General features: G+C 42.0%; 1 protein-coding gene across 1 annotated transcript; it reads right to left on the reverse strand.

The window, feature by feature from the left end:
* Positions 1-1,922: 1,922 nt before the first annotated feature.
* On the reverse strand, positions 1,923-22,165 carry SSR1 (signal sequence receptor subunit 1). The gene is made up of 8 exons (XM_056854410.1): positions 22,060-22,165; positions 13,365-13,492; positions 11,442-11,529; positions 11,055-11,317; positions 9,354-9,430; positions 8,817-8,895; positions 7,848-7,941; positions 1,923-2,778 (listed from the first exon to the last, which is right to left on the reverse strand). The coding sequence occupies exons 1-8, from the start codon at positions 22,145-22,147 to the stop codon at positions 2,711-2,713; spliced, it is 885 nt and encodes a 294-aa protein (XP_056710388.1). The 5' UTR covers positions 22,148-22,165; the 3' UTR covers positions 1,923-2,710.
* Between the last annotated feature and the right edge of the window lie 247 nt (positions 22,166-22,412).

Consider the following 22,412-nt stretch of genomic DNA (forward strand, 5'->3'; position numbering starts at 1 on the left):
AGCAAAAAGGTAATAGTCTTGTCACTTTGACTAGAACTTCAGAATCTAGTTTTACTTTTGTAACTCGGACACAAAAGTTGATTTTTGAAGGAATAAAATACAGCGAACTGTGATTTATAGATTACTGCTCCTCTTCCTCAAAAGTTGCATATTTTACAGGAAGTTCTAGCCAAAGAACAATAGTTTGGACTCACTAGCAATTATATTAAATGGTACTTTGAACCATGTTATAAAAGCTAGCCAAAGTTGAGTTTGGGCTTATTGTAACCTAAGGGCATATCCAACTTGCCTGTTACCACAGCATTCCAGTTCTACGCCATAACTTTTCTGGGAAAAGTTACACATACAGGCCTAGTAGTCACAGTGATATTGAACACATAAAGATGTATGTACATCAATAACCTACCCCTACACTACTAAAAATGTAGCTTGAAAGGAAGCATCATCTTATTTAGCTTAAGTCATTCCACATACAAGTTCAGTCTTTGTTCACACTCTTAAGAGCAAATTTTGAATGTGATGCGGGTGGCCATTTATTTTATTTTTCTCCCACCGTGGGAAATGGGGAATCCCTCACTCCCACTGGGGGACTGGAAACTCTACTTGAATCAGTTATCAATCCAGGCTTAGGTAGGTATAGAATCAACCCCCGATTCCATCCCCTCAAACCCTTTTTCATATCCCACAGGGATACCCTGGTGCACTGGGATGGGGCAGGGGCAAGTAACTGAATGACTGAAAAAATCCTGTGGAATGCTGTCTACCCTCCTACAACTATTAATATAGTCAGTGATCCTCAAAACTCAGCTAAGTATATTGCTGATCTACCATCGATTTCCACCCACTGCAGGATATGTCCGACACAAATATTCAACCCAGACAGGGTTAATAAGATAAACTACGCTCAGGAGTCATATTTTGAGAATACTGACTTAATTATCCATGAATATTATAATGGTACTCCTGATAAATTCTTAAAGTGAAACTTAAGAGCAAAATGACTGATATATTTCATTGAGCTGTAAAGTAGAGCCAGCATTTTAGACTAATTTAAACTTAAGTATTCTTGTGTCTTTGGGCTGGATTTTATGAGCTCTAGCCAAGAGGCATAAGCTTCTCCTCCCCTTCCCTCTCTCACTTTAAACCCCCCCCCCAATATTGCCCTCTTGGTTCAGAGAACGCCCAGGAACACTGCTGGGCACAATGCATGTATCTGCAGCAGCAACAGGGCATCAATAAGAAACTCTTCTGTTGGCAGAAATGGACTGTAGGATCTAGCCCTTTGACTCATAAATTCATCCATTTTAGCAGAACAAACAATACAGTGAGGCAAGCAGAAAGTAGAAGCTGAATTCCACATTTCAAGTTACTGTTTTATACGTTTGTTTGAATTCTCCTTACACTTTCAAATTCAGCATTGAAGTTAATATCATATATACATCAGAATAACCATGTTAATCTGAGAAGATATTATATAATCTTAAATTATGAAAAGGTTCTACAGAATTTAAAGTTTAACATGCTTTCCAATTCTTATCATCAAGTCTAGTGGTTAATAATGGAACCAAGTTTCTAGCTGGGATCTCCCTTTGATGTAGGTGAAATCTAGCTCTGAATTTCACTCTAAAAAGGCAACTAGACCAGCGGAAAAAGAGAAGAGGAGCCACACACCTCAAAAATAAAACTGTTAATTTATGTTTTTTACTGTCATTTTAGAACTTATTCTTTTGTATACAATCAAACATGGGAACATAAAGAGCACACTTCCGTTGTGTATCTTGTAAGCCGTTGCCCAAAGACACCTTCATGAAAACCAGATCTTGTATCCAGCATACCTTGTATCCAGCTTTATTGAAGAATTAATGCATTTTTCTATCCATGATTTCCAAGCGATTTCCAAGGGATGGGAAAGTCCCTACTGGTGAGGCTCAATTTGCATCCATTAGACTTAGCATTCCAAAGTAATTCATCTGGCTACTGTCACCAGATCTATTGACTAAAATCAAACTACTAACAATTTATACAGATGTACAGTTATATTGCAATAAAAAGGGATGTTAAATGCCAAAGTGAGCACACATTCCGTTATTTCGAATTCCGCTGCTACAGAAATCCCTTTTTGACACATATGCAAGAATACTGGGGATCTCATTCAGTGTGCGCTTTGTCAAACAGCAGCAGCAAAAAAAAAAAAAAACTAGACTGCTTAAAGCAGTCACACCCCTGCTTGTGCCTTTAGAATACTAGCTACACAAAATGCAGTTCAGTGCTTTATGACAAGATTTAGCATGCATACCAAAAAGTAGTTGCATACATGTAGCAAAGAATGAGCTCAATGACTTTGGAGAGATAGGAAAATGCATGAAGACCTTTTTATACAACAGGATACAATCAGAACAGGACAGGAAACATTTGCATTTCTGAAAGAAAATCAGAAACAAAGGCGTGCAGATGACAGATCAGCATTATGAAAAGACTCTAAAGGCACATTTCAGATAGCACAATGATTCTTAATTAAAAGTTTCTTATAAGGAACGAGAAGTGCATTTTTAGCAATGTTCTCTGAACACAACTCAAATGCAGAGTCCAAATGTTTCATAGTATTCTCTTCAGTTGATATGGCTTTTCAGCACAACTCCCAATTCAAGCAAACACAAGAGGGATTGGATTGGATGGCTGGGTTAGTAAAGGCTCACTGTATCAACAAAAATTATTCATCAGACCCTACTGATCTCTTTTGTGCCCTTTTGCGGGGCAACCGCCTTGGTGAAGCTTTGTCTGGAAGAGAAGAGAAATACAGAACAGTTACTAAAATCCTGTGAAGAGGGGAAAATTTAATTTTATTTACTCAGAGCTATCATGCAAGAGGTGACTATGAAATACTATGTGCTTTGTCAGTTATGTACATGCAACGTAGTGATTTATCTATATGTTCTTAAGACAATGGGAGACCAAGGCATTCAGTATTAGTTCAGTTAAGAACAATGGATGCTGACCAAGATGTTTTTGCTCAATCAGGTACTACCTTTCATAGTGATTCTAAGGATGAAGGAAGTACTATGTCCCACTTTTTCCCCATGGCATGTAAATCTATAAATATTTTGATTAAAAACCTGAAGCTTAATAGCTGTAGAAATAAAATTTCCATGAAGTAAAAAGAATGCCCAGTATTATTAGTGAAGCCGTGTGGAGCAGAGTGGTCAGCTGCAGTACTGCAGTCAAAGTTCTGCTCACGACCTGAGTTCGATCCCAAGAGAAGTCGGTTTCAGGTTGCCGGCTCAAGGTTGACTCCGCTTCTAGCCTTCCAAGGCCAGTAAAATGAATACCCAGCTTGCTGGCGGTAAAGTGCAGACGACTGGGGCAGGCAATGACAAGCCATCCCATAAACACACTCTGCCTAGTAAACGTCGGGATGTGATGTCACCCCACGGGTCAGTAATCACCCGGTACTTGCACAGGGGACTACTTTTACCTACAGAGGCAGTCCTTTTAATCTTCTGCAGCAAATACAAGAAGTCCCATTGCATCCCAGAGTGTAAAATATACAATAGCAAAAGATACAATATATTTGTTAACTTTTAAGGTACCACATGTAACACTAGAACCCATCCTTCAGCTGCTCTGTGCTGAATGGGACTGCCGGAAGTAACTCTGCGGGAACAGCTGTTTCCCTCTCACTGGCCCCAGACCTATACAGAGGATGGGACAGGAGAAGCAGGAAGAGCCAAGCAGTCAAGTCTTAAATTTAGAGAAGATCTGGCACAACAGTTCTGAAAGGGTGCTGACCTCTCTATACCCCTCAGCTCCCGGCCCACAATCTCCAAGCTTCCAGACCTTCCTTATCTGCCCACTGTCTTACCACAGTTGGCACAGTCCCTCCTGTCTATGCCTTAAGAACAGTTTTGCCCCATTCTCACATTCATTGTTTCCTTAGGTTGCTGCTCTTCATGTCATTACTTTGTCCTGTTTCATTCAGCTGCTCTGCCCTCAACCAGCAACTGCAACTTTCCTCTTCCTCTCTTCATACCATGTAGGTTCTCCTGACTTTATGCTATACCTTCAGAGTATCCCTCAGTTTTCTACGTCTGTCTTTTAGCTTTCACCTGCCACCCACATTTCCTTCAGTTCATGCCTCTGAGCTTCATCTCTCAACTTCCCACATCCTGGGACTCTTCCTAGCCAAGACTTTAACCCCCTACTTTCCCTTCTCTCATAGAATCATTCTATGACACCAGTCCAATTCAGCCAGTCAAAATCAGAAGCTTTACCAGCACAAGCACAATACAATTACTGGCTTTTTGCTAAAGCATACCAAATTCAAGCAGGTATCTGAAAGCATTTTAAAAGCTTCCAGGAACTCAATGATTTTCTAGTCAAACAGAACAAAAGTGTCTCTAGAAAATCATTAATATCAAACAGCATACATTCAGAACATTGTCCAGCATCTACCTAGTTTCTGGCAATTCAAAAATTATGATGCAATGTTTACCTTATGAAAGTAGGTATGAGAAGTTGCAGCAAACCTACATAGACGTTTTTATACTAGCTTGATATTTTGATACAGAATGTGAGAATCGGTCTACTTCTGTCAACAACATGTAGATAGCACTATGCTAACATTGCAGTAATTCACTCAAGGTTTTATTTTCATCATATGAATAAAGAAAGAACAGACCAGCCTTACAGAAAAAGTTATACTCTTTGGAGAAAGAAACATTACATCCCCATGGCTCATGGCTGTAGAGTTTAGAAATAGGAGACCATAGGCTAAAATTAGTAGCAACTTGAGCTTGTGAAATTAAGATCATTGTAGTAAGGGTGCCAAGTATTTGGAACTGGAACATCATTCCAAAGCGTAATTAAAAGCCAATGCATTTGGTACCTGTCTTTTTAAATGACTATTTAGGATAATTATACAGCCAAATTCCTTTTCCATCTTCTACATTATCTTTTGCTTAAATAAAGCTGCAATCCTGACAGTTTCACAGGGTAGCCATGTTGGTCTGCTGTAGAACAGCTAGATTCAAGTCCACTAGCACCTCAGAGACCAAAAAGATTTTGGGGTTATTAGCTTTCTAGAGTCAAAGCACCCTTCATCAGATACTTGACGAAGGGAGCTTTCTGCCCATTCCTGAAAAATGGGCTGAAAGTCCATAGGAGGCGGCGTGACCTCGCCACCAGCGTAAGTTCATGTAATCGCGCAATTACACGCATTTACGCTGGAGGCAAGGCCAGGCCCGCCGGCAGCAGGGCGCCACAGGACTGCGCCTCCCCCCTCCACCAGTGCGGCTTCTCCGTAGTGCTGGCCACGGCATAGAGAGGCCGTGCCGGTGCAGGGGGGCATTCTAGGGCCGGGCCGGGGGGAAAAGCTGCTGGTTAGGCGGCTTCCTATCCCGTCTCAACCGGATACGCCGGTACCGGGAACAGCGGTGCTGCACCTGTTTTTGAGCAGGCGCAGCCTTGCTGATTTCAATGGGGCTTTTGGCCCCGTTGAAAACAAAAAAAGCCTTGAAAATACTTTTGTTCCCGCGGGGTGCGCGAATCGGCTTAGGAAGAGGCGCCACTGCCTCTTTACAGGAATGGGCTGTTTGACTCTCAAAAGGTCACATACCAAGAATCTTGTTGGTCTCTAAGGTGCTACTGAACTCAAATCTAGTAACTCCGATAAAGTCAGGCTACTTAAATCCAATTCATTTTATTGGGATTTAAGCAGCTTAACTTTGTACAGGACATGCACTAAAGAGAACACACATACTGAAATGTACAATCTGAGCTGAAGAGCACTGATTAAAGTATTCTTGCTATCAGCTAGCTACTGTTCTGCCTATCTCAGGAACAAAATAATTGCACACATGCATTTTTAATATAGCACATCTTTAAATCCAGCCTTATTACATTGTTTATTCTATATATTATGCCATTTATTGCATTCTTTCCATTTTGCAGTCGTTTTATTGCATTGTTATATTGATGTCAGTTTTGCATTCTCTAATTTTATAATGCTGTTAATACATTGTTTTTAAATCATCTGCCTTCAGTCTAAGCAAGAAAGGACCCTAAATGAAATAAATAAATGAAGTTGTCAGTGGTCCTCAAACAGCACCACCAAATGATCAAACTCAGGCACGATGGGGCAAGCTTTTACATTCCTGTCCCCTTTTGCAGCTTTCCTTACCCCCTGCCAACTTTAGGCAGATCTTCAAGTCTTATCCCTTTTGAGGGGGCAGCTAGCTCTTTTTCGTTACTTATCTCAAACATACTCTGGAGAAGTAGGATAGAAATAATCAGTTTTGATGTTAATCAGTTCTACCTGAGTAGATAGGAAGTTGGCAGGAGCTTAATACTGTTAGTATTTCCCTAAAAGGTTTGGAGGTACCACAAAGGTCAATCTATACAAATAAGATGGTTAAATAGTTGGGAGTGGATTGGTGAAGGGTTACCTCAGTAGTCTTTCTGGTTACACAGAGTTAAGTCTGTGCTTGAACATTTCTTCTCTTAAAATGTGAGCAGTGTTGCATCTGGTCTTTCCTTTCACATCTGAGATTATTGAAGTTGATGTGCAAAGTTTTAATACTATGTGCAGTTATTAGAAGTATACCAACTGCCAAATAGGAAGTTCAATAAAGAAACCAATGCAATTTATTTATTTTAGAAGCAACCCTCAGTCTAACAAAGTTTGTCTCACCTCTTCTACTTTGCACTGAAGCCACAGGAAAAGCGAAACAGAAGAGACAGCAAAGATGTTAGAAGTCCACAAAGTAGATAAAAAACTTAACACCACATATCTGAATTGAAGCCAGCAAAATTTGGATTCCTTGTCTAAACCTCTACACTTCTCTCTCCCTCCCCTTAAAAAAGATTACTCTAATGTAGTATTCCTAGTCATAATTTTGTCTCAATCTGAACCTAAGTAATATTTAACAAAATTACAATATTAGTAAGTCAGGGTTCCTCAATCCTCAATGTGGTGCCCATGAGTGCCCACCAGGACTTCCCTTGGCACCCATCAAGCTTTTTAGAAAGTGGGTGGGAACATTGTACGGCAGGGCTTGTTACTGGCTACCCTCATTCAAATGAAAGGGTTTTCTACTGGAGGATCAGGAAGACTGGTAAGCACCTGGCTATCCTTAGTCAGTGTGTAGTTCTATCACCCCTTCAAGCTTTTCTTCTTCCCAGGAGGCTTTAGGAGAGAGGCTCTGCCTTCTGTGACAGCCATTTTGGAGTGGCACTCACCATCACCTCTCAAAATTCCAAAGGTGCCTATATGCACGCCCTGACCTGGGTGGCCCAGGCTAGCCCAATCTCGTCAGATCTCGGAAGCTAAGCAGGGTCAGCCCTGGTTAGTCTTTGGATGGGAGACCACCAAGGAATAGAAGGGTTGCTGTGCAGAGGAAGGCACTGGCAAACCGCCTCTGTTAGTCTCTTGCCATGAAACCCCCAACGGGGGCGCCATAAGTCGGCTGCGACTTGATGGCACTTTACGCACGCACGTCTATATGCACAAAGGGGTTGGGGATCCCTGTTCTAACTAGTATGAAAGCTATTTCAATATTAAGGTCTTCAGACTCTTATGCAATCTCAATTTTAGATTGAGGCTTACTGATGAAAAAGTTAAAGCAATCTAGTAGTAAAAAGGGAACTCCTTCTGAAAAGTGCTTTCTAGTGAACTTGTGAAAGTGGTTTTGACACCAACTTTAATCACTTGACTAAAAGACACAAGTTGTTACGAGGTCAATCTTTCCAGGAAGCAAATTCAGGAAGATAATTATAGCATTCCTTTGTAAAGAGAACATGTAAGAATGTTTTCATTTGTTAAACTATTAGTCTATAAAAGCCTTAATACTTACTGATTTGATTTAAAGTTTCTTGAGGAATCCAACTCATGTCAACATCATTCTGATTTGATGTCCCCATCTCTACTTTTTGAGCTGGTCTTTTTCTCTGGAAGTATTAGAAACAAAGTTATTTCTTCTGGAGAATGAATGAGATTTTCGACTCTATAAAGGGCACTCCCACAATTTCCAAATTAATGTGCAAATCTAAGGGAAATAAAACTTATGTTCATTTAATATGTTCAGAAGCATTAACCAACTATGAACCCAAGATTATGTTAACTGAAGTGTGGTTTTAGCACATCACTGCCCCTTAAGTCTTTGTCTTCTTTCTTGTTCCAAAATTATAGCAAGAGCTCCTCTTGCCAGATTTTAAACTATTAAAACACCTCAAGGGTTAAACAAAATTTGGCAGCTCACATTCAAAAATCTATCTAAAACGGTTAAAGGACATTTTCAGTAGCACCGCTGAGACCTATCACAAACTAAGATTTTTCTGTTTTTGCCACTTTTAGCGTTGAGTTAAGCCATGCCAGATACATGCCTCATGTCTGAAGATCAGGAACAGGCCTGGCATGTAGACCTTGAGGATTTGCAGGAATGCCACACATTCCCCATACCACAACTGCATTTCACCTTTCTGACATAATGAAGGACTGCATCTTTAACTGCCTAATGCAGTGAAACATAAATTCTAGTCTTATCTTAAAGTTATTTAGTTACAGTTTTAGTAGCTGTAGTCCAATGAAGTTGTCAGTTGCAAAGATAATCAGAAACAATACCACTGACTTAAAGGATTTATTAGTTACATGGCTGATTTTGGGTTAAGAACCCCTCTCCCTGCAACATGGTGTGACCTTTCCATTGAGGAATCAAGAACAGAATACAAAGCTTTCCTTGTTACTTTCTGACCATCTATGAACAGGGCTAGCAACATTTATTCTTTTAGTCGAGGAAAGTGGCTATGTAAAATTATTTACTTACCTTTCTAGATTCTAACAGCTGATGCAGACCAACAATCACAAGAAGGCCAAGTCCACCAAGGAACATATACATGAAGATCCTTATTTAAAGAGGGAAAAAGTCCAGAAAGTTGATTTAACTCCAGAAAGCTACAAAAACTACACTGGTCAGATTAAAACGGAGCATCTTAACACATACCACCCAATACACGTAGCCTACAATAATATGAATACTCCTAAAGTTCATCTCCATATGGCAGGAGCCAGATTATGATGGTGAATCATGAGACACCAGTTCCATCTAGATAACACTGGATAGCCAGCCAAATGCACATCCAGATTAAGGTACACATTCAGAGTCAGAGTAAACTGTCACTTCGATAATGGTCCACTTAGTTTTCTAATGCAGAAAATAAAACTTTCGTCAATCCCTCTCAAAGCTTTGATGGCTAAAACCAAGAACAGTCCTTACTAGTACTAAAGGGAAAAAAACAACCTCAAGTTTTAAAGCACTAGCAAACAACTATACATTAGCAAATAAAAATATTATTAATCTTACGTTTCACCATCCAATCCATCTTCTTTTTCAATAATTGTAACAGTTTGATTGAAAACAGCATCTTGGAAAAAGTTCCCCTAAAATGAAAAACACACTAACAGTTAAATCTTTTGATAAGATTTAATTTAACAATAGGTAGGCTAGATTATTAAGAGGCCCTCTTAATTTTTAACAACCACTTTAATGCAATAATTATGTCTGCCCAGCAGATGGCACTAATGATACTGTAGGCATTCAGGGATGACTAGCATTCTTTACCTGTTTACAGCTCTTAGAATCGTAGAATTATCGAGTTGGAAGGGACCACCAGGGTCATCTAGTCCAACCCCCTGCACAATGCAGGACATTCACAACTACCTCCCCGCCACACCCCCAGTGACCAGAAGATGACCAAGATGTCTTCCCTCTAATCATCTGCCTAAGGTCACAGAATCTTCAATTCCTTATTATTATAATATTTGATTTATACCCCGCCCATTTCCAGCAAGGCCAGGCTCAGGGCGGCTTATAACATAGTCAATAATAATAAATATACCAATATAAAATTTAAAATACACAATTCTAAAACCATCATACTTATCCAATCATCCCAACTTTGCTCCATGTGACACTAGCAGCTGCTCCTGTATAATTTCTGCCCCCCTGCTTTTGTTCACACATCATAACGATTTCCAATTACATAATAAACACAAAAGTAAATTATGTTAAATGCACTTTAAGGGACAGAGAAAGCAAGTTCCAAGCAGTAAGCCGTGAATGCTAATATTGATAGGTGGAATATAAACCCGAGGGCGGGGGGAGAGGACAGATTATGATACAGGAAACAACAGGGTTGAAAGTGTGTCTTCCCACTACCCACCCCCTTTCATTGTTTCTGTGTTCAAAATATGATTAGGGTGCTTGGCTAAGGTTAACTCACTTTGCAGATGGAACACAGGCAATTAAGATAGCCAAGGCTCCATTGGTGCCAATCCCCTCCCCTTTAGGCATGCCTGAAAGACACTTGCTATGTTACTGTATCTTTAAGAGAATGGACATAGGAATGGAGTGAAGAGCCTGGTGCAAGGCAGACTGGGAGAGCCAAGAGCAGAGAGATGTTTGGTGATAGCAAGAGCTAGCTGAAAGCAAGAACATTTTTGCTGCATAAATGAGCAACAGTATGTCAAGTTTACTGTACAATGAGCCTAGACGCTGTGTAAACACCAGGCTGTCAACACCCACTTTCAAAGCTTTATCTGGACACACAAGAGGTGAGGAATATTCAACATAGCTCAACACTATGAATACGAGATGTAAAAAGTATTTGAACAAAACAAGTAGCATAGCAACTGGAGAGTGAAGCCACTTTCTACCTGGCCTGGGAAAGCGGTAAAGATAATTGAGTTAGAGTTATGCCTCCCCCTACCCGTTCTAATTTATAGTGCGAATAATGTCACTAGAAAAATTTTAGAGGCAAAACAGAGTTTAAAATGCAGGTCCTAAACTATATTGACATTGGTCCTAAGCCAACTATTTCAAATTCTAGATTATCCAGAAATGTAACTATAGAATGGGACCTACAGAATAATAGCCAGAGCCCCAACAGTGTCAAGATGGACATGCTGATGAGCACCATTTGCATGACCAACAAATGCCAAGGTCAACGCTGTTGAAAAGAAATCTTTCCCGTCTGAAATCACCAGACCCTAATTCACAACTCACATTTTGGTCCTTGTAATTCAGGTTGATGACTAGCCCAAAGGGCCGACCACCCATAGGTTCTGCAGGAATGAATGAATATTCAAATGTGGCTTGTCTCTGTGGTGGAACAACTGTGTTCAGTGGAAGAGCAGTGAAATTCTGAATGAAGAACTGGTAGTCTTGAGGGTACCGGAACGAAGCATCCAGTGATTCCACAATGAAGTCTTCTGTACCCTTGTTGGTAAAGCCTACCAAAAACTTTACAATGTCGTTTGCTGGAAAATCTAGGGAAAAATCAGGACGTGCTTAACACGGATATGCATAATGGAAATTTGCAAAATGTAATTAAACTGATTTAGGAGTCCACAGAAAGGAAGATGTGCTATGTCAAACTCAGCCATGTTTTACCTTCTCCTTTCACAAATAAGATGGTTGTATCAGCATTGGGTGATGCTTTAGGCTCTCCCGATAGGTCTTCTTCCTCTTTCTCTTCTGTCTAAGACAAGAGAAGGCTTTTTGAAAACCCTATGATGAACATTGAAGCAATGAATTTTCAGTGAAGGTGGTCCAGAAGAATGAACAGAAACGTGTTCTTATCACTCTTCTGGTGAAGATCGGTTAGGGTGATCAAACAGTTACTGTCCCTAGCCAAGACCAGACTAAAATGGGTCTAGATAATTAATCGCCAAGACCACTTGAAACTCTATAGCTAACCACTCTCTTGAGCACCTTGCCCAAGAATGGGATGCTGACCGCAGGGCAATAGCTGTTTTGGTCACTGACCAATTATTTCAAAGCAGAGAGGAATTTATTACTTCCCAGATCCACTTGACCTACCAACACAGCTTGATACTATCAGCCCCAATGGGCAAGGGTTGGGGCTTAGACATAGGGGCCAGAGATTTTTAAGCCCATTGGTTCTTGTAGGTTATCCGGGCTGGTGACCATGGTCTTGATATTTTCTTTCCCGACGTTTCGCCAGCAGCTGTGGCAGGCATCTTCAGAGGAGTAACACTGTCCTTCAGAAACATCGGGAAAGAAAATATCAAGACCACGGTCACACAGCCCAGATAACCTACAAGAACCAATGAACTCTGACCGTGAAAGCCTTCGACAATATTTTTAAGCCCCTTCTCTACTTCAGTCAACCCTGACAAAGCCATCCACTATAGCTGGGAACAGACTGTGTTCCAATACATCCTGAGATTGAACTGAGCCAACCATGGCATTTGTCATGGATGAAAGCTATTCTATCTCCACAATGCATCACAAAAGTCACCCAGTGGGCACATACATTTTCTGATTCTACAACCTCAGGCACCTGGGATAAATGTCCCTTTACAACCTGAGAAAGCTCCATCAGATGGCATTGCACAGATGCAATGGTGGGAGAGAAGTTGGGCTGGCACCAGAGGATAGACATAACAATGAGCTTTAACTCATGTTCAGTTGTGCTCACTTCAAGCCTTTCTCCACTGATGTTCTAAACATCTGCTCAATCATTTTACTTGGGCAATCTCCTTAATAAACCAAGAGGCATACTGGACCCAGAAGGGGAGGGGATGCTCTGGAGCAATTATGTTCACTGCCTGGGTAAATATTGCATTCCACAGGTTGACCAAAGCTACAACAGGAATACCAGCTTTGCTTACTGGAAATCCCAAAGAGAAGTCAGGATCCATCAATAACCCAGTCAGACCCTCTTAACCAGCCCCCCATCCTTGCAGAGGTTCCAAGTGTCCATGAGTCTAAACCCTGACATGTACCAACTACCACCTGACTTGAAAATGCCCTCATTATAAAGCCATTCCCTTTATAGACATGATTTTGTTTCTGTAGCAATAGTTTGCAACCTATCCCTAAAATTTCCAAAACATCAGACACTCCTGAACCAAATAATTAGATATGCTAGCTACATACAATATAAAAGATGAAAAAACTTAGTTCCAGAACATCGTACCAATCCATACGTTCCACCAATAAAAAGGAACAGATGCTCCCAATACTAGAGGAAGCAGATCACACATCTAATTACAGGTTTTCTAAAGTGTGGCCCATCCACAATCAAGCCAGGAAGTCATGCCAAACTCTCACCACAGGTTTCTTCCCTCCAAATTAGTGCTGCATTTCTCTCTTTGAAGCACCAATTTTGGCAATGCAGTTCTTGATTTATTTACTAAGTGAAATAGTTTTGTAAATGTATATTTACATCTGAAGTGCTGCAAATATTTTGATATATGGAAGCTAACCATGGCAATTGGAGCATTTTGGTAAGAGCCATCTGCTTTAAACACATCAGTTTCAGGAACAGAAAAATCCTTTGGAACATACCAGCTCTGTGGGTTCATCCTCCTCAACTTCCGCTTCATCATCTTCATCTTCAACTACTGTATCTTCCATTGCTTCCATTGTTTCCTCATCTTCTGTGGCATCTTGAGCAGCTACTAGCAAGCTAGAACCTACAGAAAGGTTAAATGGGAAATTGAACAGACATCCCTTAGAATTATGAATTAATTTACTTACAAAAGCTTGAATTCAAAGGCACTATTCTACCAAAAGAACAGGTTGGGGAAATTTTTGTCCTTATTGCAGAACACCCAAACCACCCACCATGCTGTTCCTGAGGGCCCCATCAGACAGTAGTAGCAGCTAGGGTTGTGCATATTGATAAACTTGAACCGAAAATAAACTCGAAAAAGGCCTCCTCCTCCATAGAGAAGCATTGTAAACTTTACAATGAATTTCATCCAGAAATGAAGTCCATTGATTTCAGTGCGACTTAATCCTTCATATGCAACGGAATGAAGCCTTCGTCTGTTGACAACTCTTAACATTTTGATGTAGCCCAAGAACATATTTTCAACCGATTGCTTCAGACCCTATTCCCCTCACATCTTAAAGATACAAAAAAGAGAAAAGACGGAACACACACATAGGAAAATTTGCAGTGTTTTGGCACATAAGTATCTTGTAAGCAGGAGATACGGGAGGTTAACACCCTTTGGACATTTCAAGACACAGTTGGTGGGCATTCTCCCTCCCCATAATCATGTAATTAATACAAATTTATAGAAAAAGGTAATGTCTTCGACTGGATGCAACTACTTGTGCCAATTGCAATTTAGGAGATGTTATTATGCAAGTGCATGCATTGCTTGTTAACTGCCAACCTGATCATGCCTGTCCTATGGACTTACTTGCACTGCTATTTGTAAACTATAGACATGTAGCTACGAGAAAAAAAAAGATTTGGACTTTGAGAACTCCGAAGATGATTACAGTGATGAGCATTAAAAATAGGGTGAATAAAATATTAAATGTTAGCAGTTGTGAAATGATAGTGAAAAAATTGTAAATAAATACATATTGAACAGTTGCTGAACTCAAAACGAAAAGATATTTCTTCACAGTAACACAACGTTTCCTATTATCTAGTTGTGCGCACGTGCCATCACAGCTGACTTATGGCGACCTCATAGGGCAAGGGTGGGGAACGTTAGGCCCACGAAATCAGTTGGTCTGGCCCTTCATGGGTCCTGGCAGATCTCTAGCTCAGATCCACTGCCTTCAGCGGACAGGAATAGCTTCTATTCAAAGCGGATGTGAGTTTGTTTTGCCGAGAAAAGGAACCTTCTTTCCCCCTTGCGGAAAAGTCATTAACTATGGAGCTGCTAGGACCGCCCAAGAAACTGTACTAACCCTTTCCCACCCGGGCCGTGGAGGAAGGTATTCCCTCTGTACTACAAGAGGGTTGGGGGCAGAAGTGGCAACAATGGAGGGGTTAAAGGGAGCACGGGGGCGAGTTCTTAGCCAGTGTATCCTCATTTCATCCCTGCAGGCGGAGGTAGCAGGAGCCGGCTGTAGAATCCAGCCCCAACCATGTGGAGCAGGAGCAACTCCGGCGTGCGGCTGGATGGCTACTCCCGGCTGGTGCAACAGACCATCCTGTGCCACCAAGTGGGCAAGTGCACCATCAGCTGGATGCCTGCCTGCTTGCTCGCGCACGGGGGGGTCATCTGGGCAGCTGCCTGCTTGGGGCTTGGTCGTACCCTCTCCCCCTTCTGGTTCTTTCCCCTCTAAGTTCTGCAGAAGACGCTTAGGGCAGGAAAATGCCAGATCGGGGTGTTACTGGACCAGGCTCCTTTGCCTATAAGCCCCGAGCGGCTTGTCACTCACTCCGTCTTGTGTTTGCTGCCCTGCCTGAATCTCTTGGGCCCAGCTGGGGATGACAGAGCTCAAAAGCAAGTCGCTCTACATGGCAGACACTCGAAGCCATCTTTTGTCGTGTCTCTTGACTAAATGTTTGACCAAATATAGCAGGCTAATTTTTAAGTTGATAATTTTGTATGGCCCGCGAATGTTATAAATATCCAAATGGCCCTTGGCAGAAAAAAGGTTCCCCATCCCTGCCATAGGTTTTTCAAGACACGAGACCTTCAGAGATGGTTTGCCATTGCATGCTGCTGCGTGGGCTGAGAGAGTTCTGAAAGAGCTATGAGTGGCCCAAGGTAACCCACCAGACTTCATGTGGAGGAGTGAGGAATCGAACCTGGTTCTCCAGGTCAGCGTCTTAGCTGATTCTCTCCTACTACTACAGACCTCCACAATTTCTCCTCTGTTCCTGGGGGTCCACTGCTGCCCCAGAAGGAGTATTTCAAGGGGAATTTTGGCCTGCAAAGGGAAGGGTGAGGTGAAGAAAATCTCTTCCATCAGAAAAAATGACCCACAGGATCTAAGCCAATAAAAAAACAACTCAGGTTCAGAATCAGTAAAAAAAAAAAAAAAAAAAAAAAAGCAGGATCAATATACAAACCCAAGTAAAAAGCAGAGTTACATTAAGAGATTTAGCACCTGGAAAATGGCAGCGGCGGGGGGGGGGGGGATTTAGAGCTGAGGTGCCACTAACTGGAAGACCTTCTTCTTTATAGCCATCTACTTCCCTTCAAAATGTAGGGAGGCACAGAGCAGGGACTTCACAGACCTCAGTGGAAATGCAGGCTCATATATGGGAGTAAGTATACATACCATGTTCCTTGGCTATTTAGGACTTCAAAGGCACTTTGAATTGGGTTCAGAAACAACCTACCAATCACTGCAGCTTCTAAAACTGGTGCAATTCGCCAGTGTTTTTTACCAGCTTCTAAACAGCTTCCTCAGGCAATCTCATATAGAGTACATTACTGTAATGCAGCTAGGATGTTATCCATGAAGCCAAATCATGTCTTTCAAGGAAGAGACCATGGCCAGCTCTCCTTCCAAAGTTGGCTAAAGGTTCTATTAACCTGACGGGAGGCTTCCACAGTAGACGTGGATCTAATAGCGCCTTCAAACTACAAACATATTCTTAAGGGGATTGGCAGCCCATCTTACACAGACTAACTTCTCGCCTTGATTGGCAATAATCAGCCAACAACGCTTCATTCTTATTTGGATTACGCTTCCGTTTAGTGGCTCAAATACAACCAATTATCACCTCCAAGTAACCAACAGTAGCAGCATGTATCCAACCATCCATGGACATGTCAGAGGAGGAGTTTCCTGCTTCCCACTCCTCCCACATTCCACTGAGCATCACCAAACACTCTTCAGGGGGGGTCAGCAGACCCTTAGGAACAGCATAGGAGACAGTGGGAGACTGCAGAGGAATTAAGAGAAATTGTTGTACCCTCTTCTACAACTGGAAATACCATTTTGTTTAAGAACTGCATGGTTGGATACATACTAACACATTCAATGTCTTACCTGATGCTGAAAAGGAAAAATAGAATCAAGTGTCACCAGTATGCAAATGATATCTCACTGCACTTCTTAGATAACCTATCCTTGCAGTTATGAACCAAGAGGAACAAAACAGAATGCTGAAGGATTCTCTAGCACACGTGTACAGAGTCAAACAGTTGCCCCCAGCACTGTTATCACTATATAGGTTTAATCTGGCTGTTGACTGTGCAAAGACTTGAGATCATTTTAAAGGAGTATGAAGTTAAGATCTGGAATTAAGCACATAAATGAATGTTCAGGTGGAAATATGTCAAGTCTTTCCTTTCTTAACTAGTATTAATAATTTAAATACCTCTGGTATGATAGTCTCTCATTATTTTCTTAGAGACAAATATTCACAATGTTATAAGTAAATACAACCAAATGTCTGAACTTTTTCAAGCATCAAATGTTTCCCAACTTCCTTAGATCTCCCCTATATATTTTAGAGTGAGTGATGATGTGGCATCATGATGGTGGGAGGGAAGCTTCTCTTGTGGGACAAGGAATGTACTCAACAGCCAGATATTTCTCCAAGAATTAAGAAAAGCTGCCCTGAACTAGTATTATAGCAACAGCAACAACTATATTGTAAATGAGAATCAACTCGATTGAGCATTTCCTCATCTGTTCCCAATCAGTGGAAATATCTCTACAGTTCACAATCAGAACATCTCACTGGACAAACAGCAAGAGCATACAATACCACAAGTACTTGTCAGCGAGGGCATGCAATCGAACCCTGGATAGCGAGGTGACTTTCTTTTCACCTCTCCTTCCCGTGAGAAAGAGAAAGGAAGGAAGGGGCAATAGCCAGAGGCTCGATAAATCCCCATTTCAAAGTGACTTCCCGATTGTAATCCTGCTCTGATCTCAAGGTGTGAATTCTCTCTCTTGGTGTTGAGGAACCTCTAATGTTTTGCATTTCAAAGCTTTTACTTGTAAACATTTCTAGCTTGTGTACTCTATAAGAATTCCCTCCAAATGATTTTGCGCCATTGTAACGTTGTGTTTCCTAGATTACTGTACTCTCCCTTTCAAATAAATTCTACTTTAACTCTCTGCAAACGTCTGGAGTAAAGCTGATGATTCTTGAGAGGCAACGGAGTCCTAGAGTCTGACAGTACGTTACAATCTCAACCTTTTTTTGTTTTCGTGTTAGAAGTAGTATTAGGATGTCTGCACCACCCTCGGTGCCGCTCAACGTGGGAGAGGAGGATACACACACAAATCCCTTCAACAAACTGATCAAATATTTGCATAAAGAACTGTAGCTTGCTCGAAGATATGACCTTGATCTGGCACTAATCAGACATATGAAACAGGATCGCCTACAATACAACATGAAACCTCTAAAAGAACTACTATCACTGCATGGGGAGTAGAAGTAGATACCACACACAAACATGCATCCAAGTTGTATGAATAAGTATAAATGGAAATGCAAATTCCCTATGATATACCTAAGCAAAATTCTAAATACAAATAGCTACTGATTAGTTTGGAACCTTTTTGTAGCCTCTCCGCCCACCCCACCTTAATATTGTGAATATAAATATTATCACCCTTATAGGCGCACGCTATTTTGCATCTGATGAAGCAAGCTCTGACTCATTAAAGCTTATGCTGGAATAATATTCATTAGTTTTTAAGGTGCCACTGGTCTTCTGTCTTGTTAAAAGCATGCTAGCTGTAATTAAAACAATTTAAAACACACCAGTGAAGTCAAGAGATATCCATGTAGTTACTATCAGAAGAAAAACCCAAAACACTGCACGTTCCAAGTTCTTTCATGTCATACAATATCAAACGTATTGTATGATGCAAACAGCTAATTGATATTTAATTTATTGTGCATACTATGTATTCTATTGTATGCTTTCCACAGAGATTACTGGATGCAATGTTTGTTTTTCTCCCCTTCAATTCTGATATTCATGATGATGTGTATTTCTTTGAAGGGATCATAAATAAGGAATATGCTGAAATAGATAAGAATGATATTTACAACATATAGAATACTCAAAATAGTTACACTTTGGTTTGTGTCCATCAATTTATGTGATTCAGAATTCTTCCAAAACAAATGCAATGTGTATGGATTTGTTACAAGTGGAAATAGCTACCACTTGCAGGAGCAAGCTACTGCACACAAGTTTTGATTAAAGAAAATCTCAAGAGGCAAAGGAACATGTTTTTATTGCTAAATGTTCATGTAGACTACCATGTACTACTGGATAGCACATACCAGATTGGCTTAGATCATGAAGTGTACTACCTATGTACCTTATAAACTCTGTATACCATTTCATTTAATTCTGAATTATTTATCTTCAGTCAGCCTGTCCAGTTCACCCACCCACATACATTAGAACAGTGGTGGCGAACCTATGGCACACGTGCCATAGGGGGCACTCAGAGCCCTCTCTGTGGGCACACACGTCATCGCCCCAGCACAGAGTTCGCCTGAGTTCATTACTAGAAAGCCAGAGGGACGCGGGGCCGGGCTGTTCCCCTCCCCCTCTCCACGCGTGCCTGAGGGCAATTCTCACATCACCCGCCTCTCTGCCCAGCAGCCCAATGGGAGCACTTCCTCCCTCCCCTGTCACATGCGGAAGGGCGGCTCACATGTGGCATGAGGGTGCGGTGCGGACGGCAGCATGTTGAGTCTGTGGCAAAGGTGATTCCAGTGGTGGGGTTGGAGAGGAGCTAGGTTGGAGGGGAGCATAGCTCACAGTGTGTTGGCACTTTGCGATAAATAAGTGGGTTTTGGGTTGCAGTTTGGGCACTCAGTCTCTAAAAGGTTTGCCAGCACTGCATTAGAACCTTCTACAAATATGGCTTGTGAAAGTAAACAAAAATCCATCCTTGTGCCATGCATGTGGTTAAAGGTGTTAAGTATTTTGTATAAATTTTAAAATTTGAGTCCAAGAAATAAGGTGGGATATAAATATTTGAAGTAAATAAAATATTTATCCATAGGGATGTAAGCAATCAGGTTACATGGGGCTAGGTAAACTTCAAAGATGGAAGCACAGTGAAACTCCCTTCACCTAATTCATCAGCACTACTGCAGAACAGTCTAGAACACTGGTTCCCAACCAGGGGTCCATGGACCCCCAGGGGTCTGCGAGAACTAAATTAAGGTCCGCGAAACAAAGTTATAAACCCATAATAAATTAATATTTTCAATTAAAAGTTCTCTATTATAAAATATATATATCCAAATATAATTCTAAGTTTAATGTTTAACTAACAGTTATGATTAAAGTTTATTTTCAAATTCCCGGAATTTTTATTTTGAACCTTGGGGTCCCTGCACCGAACAAAAAAGTCCTAGTGGTCCCTGGTCAAAAAAAGGTTGGGAACCACTGGTCTAGAAGACTCAGTCAACATCTAAGACACAAAGTGATCTGTTCATCAGCACACACTTCTGGGAAACCAGCTTTGCTGTACTATAACTAACAATGCAGTTACGGTACTGCATTCACTGGGTGCAGACTGAAACTGAGGCTTTGGGCAACAAAATGCAGTCTAGTAATTATGACCAATTCATGTTGCCAGCACCAATAAGTATTATGAGGGTTTTACTGCTTCTGCTGGAAAATATTAGTTTTAATATAATATGCGGGATCAGACTAGATGTGGCTGCCACCTTTTAACCAGGGATATAAGACTTGGATATTTTATCAACAGTGTTATAATTTTGTATGTTTTATTCAATTCTAATTAATTTATTTCTTGTATTTATTGTATTGTTGTTGTGAGCAGCCCTGAGCCTGGCCCTGGCAGGGAAAGGGTGGGATATAAACCTAAACAAATGTATTTCTGACATTATTTCCTACTAGCCGTTGCCTTACTTTCTTAGCTGTCCAAATGACATCTGCTAACTGCATACATTTACTTGACAATCTATGTATTGGTGTATAAGAGCTACATTTTCTACCAACTGAATCCAGCTACTTAAATTAACCTTCACACAAGTTTCATGAACATAAAAAACTTCCTTCAACAGGCCAAAATATTTGAGAAAATGCCTCTCACTAGCCAACGACTGCGGTTTAAGGCTATTTGTGAGACGACTTGATCGAAGCGGAGTGAATTCCACAGGTGAGCATCAGTTAGTGTTGACCTTTCCTTCCAACCAGAAAAAGGAACTCACGCAGTTAACTCAGGGCCAGCGCTGCAAATTGTGCTCCACGATCATTGGGAAACACCACCTGTACGCATTTCAAAGGGAACCCCCCAAAAAGTTTCCGAAAACTAAATTTGAAAACAAAAGCTGTCCGGTGGTTTTGCAGGAGTAGAAAAGGGCAAGAGTCCAGTAGCACCTTAAAGACTAACCAAAAAATATTTTCTGGTAGGGTGTGAGCTTTCGTGAGCCACAGCTCACTTCTTCAGATACAGCTCGAATGTGAATCCATCTGTCTTTAAGTAGAGGACTTATATACTATACTTAAAGACAGATGGATTCACATTCAGTAGGAGTAGAAAAGGGCAAGAGTCCAGTAGCACCTTAAAGGCTAACCAAAATATTTTCTGGTAGGGTGAGCTTTCGTGAGCCACAGCTCACTTCTTCAGATACAGCTAGAATGTGAATCCATCTGTCTTTAAGTAGAGGAGAGGACTTATATACTATACTTAAAGACAGATGGATTCACATTCAGTAGGAGTAGAAAAGGGCAAGAGTCCAGTAGCACCTTAAAGGCTAACCAAAATATTTTCTGGTAGGGTGTGAGCTTTCGTGAGCCACGGCTCGCTTCTTCAGAGAGGTGGTTTTGCAGTTAGCCTCGCAGGCTAGCCTTCAGAGGGCAACTATGAAGCAAGCGAGGAGGAACAGGCGTGATTTTGGAGGAGGCGAAAGGAAGCTAACGCAGCGCCCGAGTTTGCCACGTGCCGTGATTGAGGACCGCAAGGGAGGGGAAGGGAGAACGAAGAGCCAAGGGAAAGGAAGGGCAGGCAAGGGCCACCACGGGGGAGAGACAGGGGCAGTCGGCGAAATGACACGTCAGCCCCTTGGAGGAGGAGGAGGAGGGCGGGAGAAGCGCAGCCCCCTTCCCCGGGACAAGCCCTGCGGAGGGCGAAGGAGCGCTCCTCCCGCTCCCCGACCACCCACCAAGCCAAAACGGCGCGCGTCAGGCAACGCTCCCATTTCAAAATTTTGAACCCTCAACCGCCGCCGCCGCCCCCTCCTCTACCCGCGTGCCTGAGCGCGCGCGCCCGCTTCTGCCGCTGCGCCTGCGGGTCACACGCTGGCTCCGCTCACCTGAACCGCTGCGGGCACCTCCGAGCAGCAAGGCGGCGGGGAAGGCCAGCAGCACGAGCAGCAGCAGCCGGGGCAGCGACCTCCTCATGGCGGCGAGCCGACTAGCGCCCTCGGCGGCGAGCGCTGCTTCTTGCTACCGCTAAGCAAATGGCGAGGAGCTCCCATCCGGCCAACGTCCCGCCTTCCTAACCCTGTGGCGCCCTCGCGTCACCGCTCAGTCACGCACGGCCCCTTGGCCCCGCCCCTTCCCCCTCCCGTACGGAGGACGTGGCTTCCCGTGGAAGGAGAAGAACAGTCACGTGGTTTCCTTTAGCGTCCGTCCTGTCCGTTTTCCTTTCCTTTTCAAGGAGCAC

The sequence above is a fragment of the Euleptes europaea genome, chromosome 8 (assembly GCF_029931775.1).
Source record: "Euleptes europaea isolate rEulEur1 chromosome 8, rEulEur1.hap1, whole genome shotgun sequence".
Taxonomy (NCBI): Eukaryota; Metazoa; Chordata; class Lepidosauria; order Squamata; family Sphaerodactylidae; genus Euleptes; species Euleptes europaea.

Bases quoted from the DNA above. Each gene is read 5' to 3' on its own strand.
- SSR1 (XM_056854410.1), bottom strand. From the start codon at position 22,147: ATGAGGAGGTCGCTGCCCCGGCTGCTGCTGCTCGTGCTGCTGGCCTTC. The intron at 9,431-11,054 runs GTGAGTTGTGAA...TTTTCATTTTAG, and splicing joins TGAATTACAAGGACCAAAAT to GGGAACTTTTTCCAAGATGC. The intron at 7,942-8,816 runs GTAAGTAAATAA...TAATACTTCCAG, and splicing joins AGCTGTTAGAATCTAGAAAG to AGAAAAAGACCAGCTCAAAA.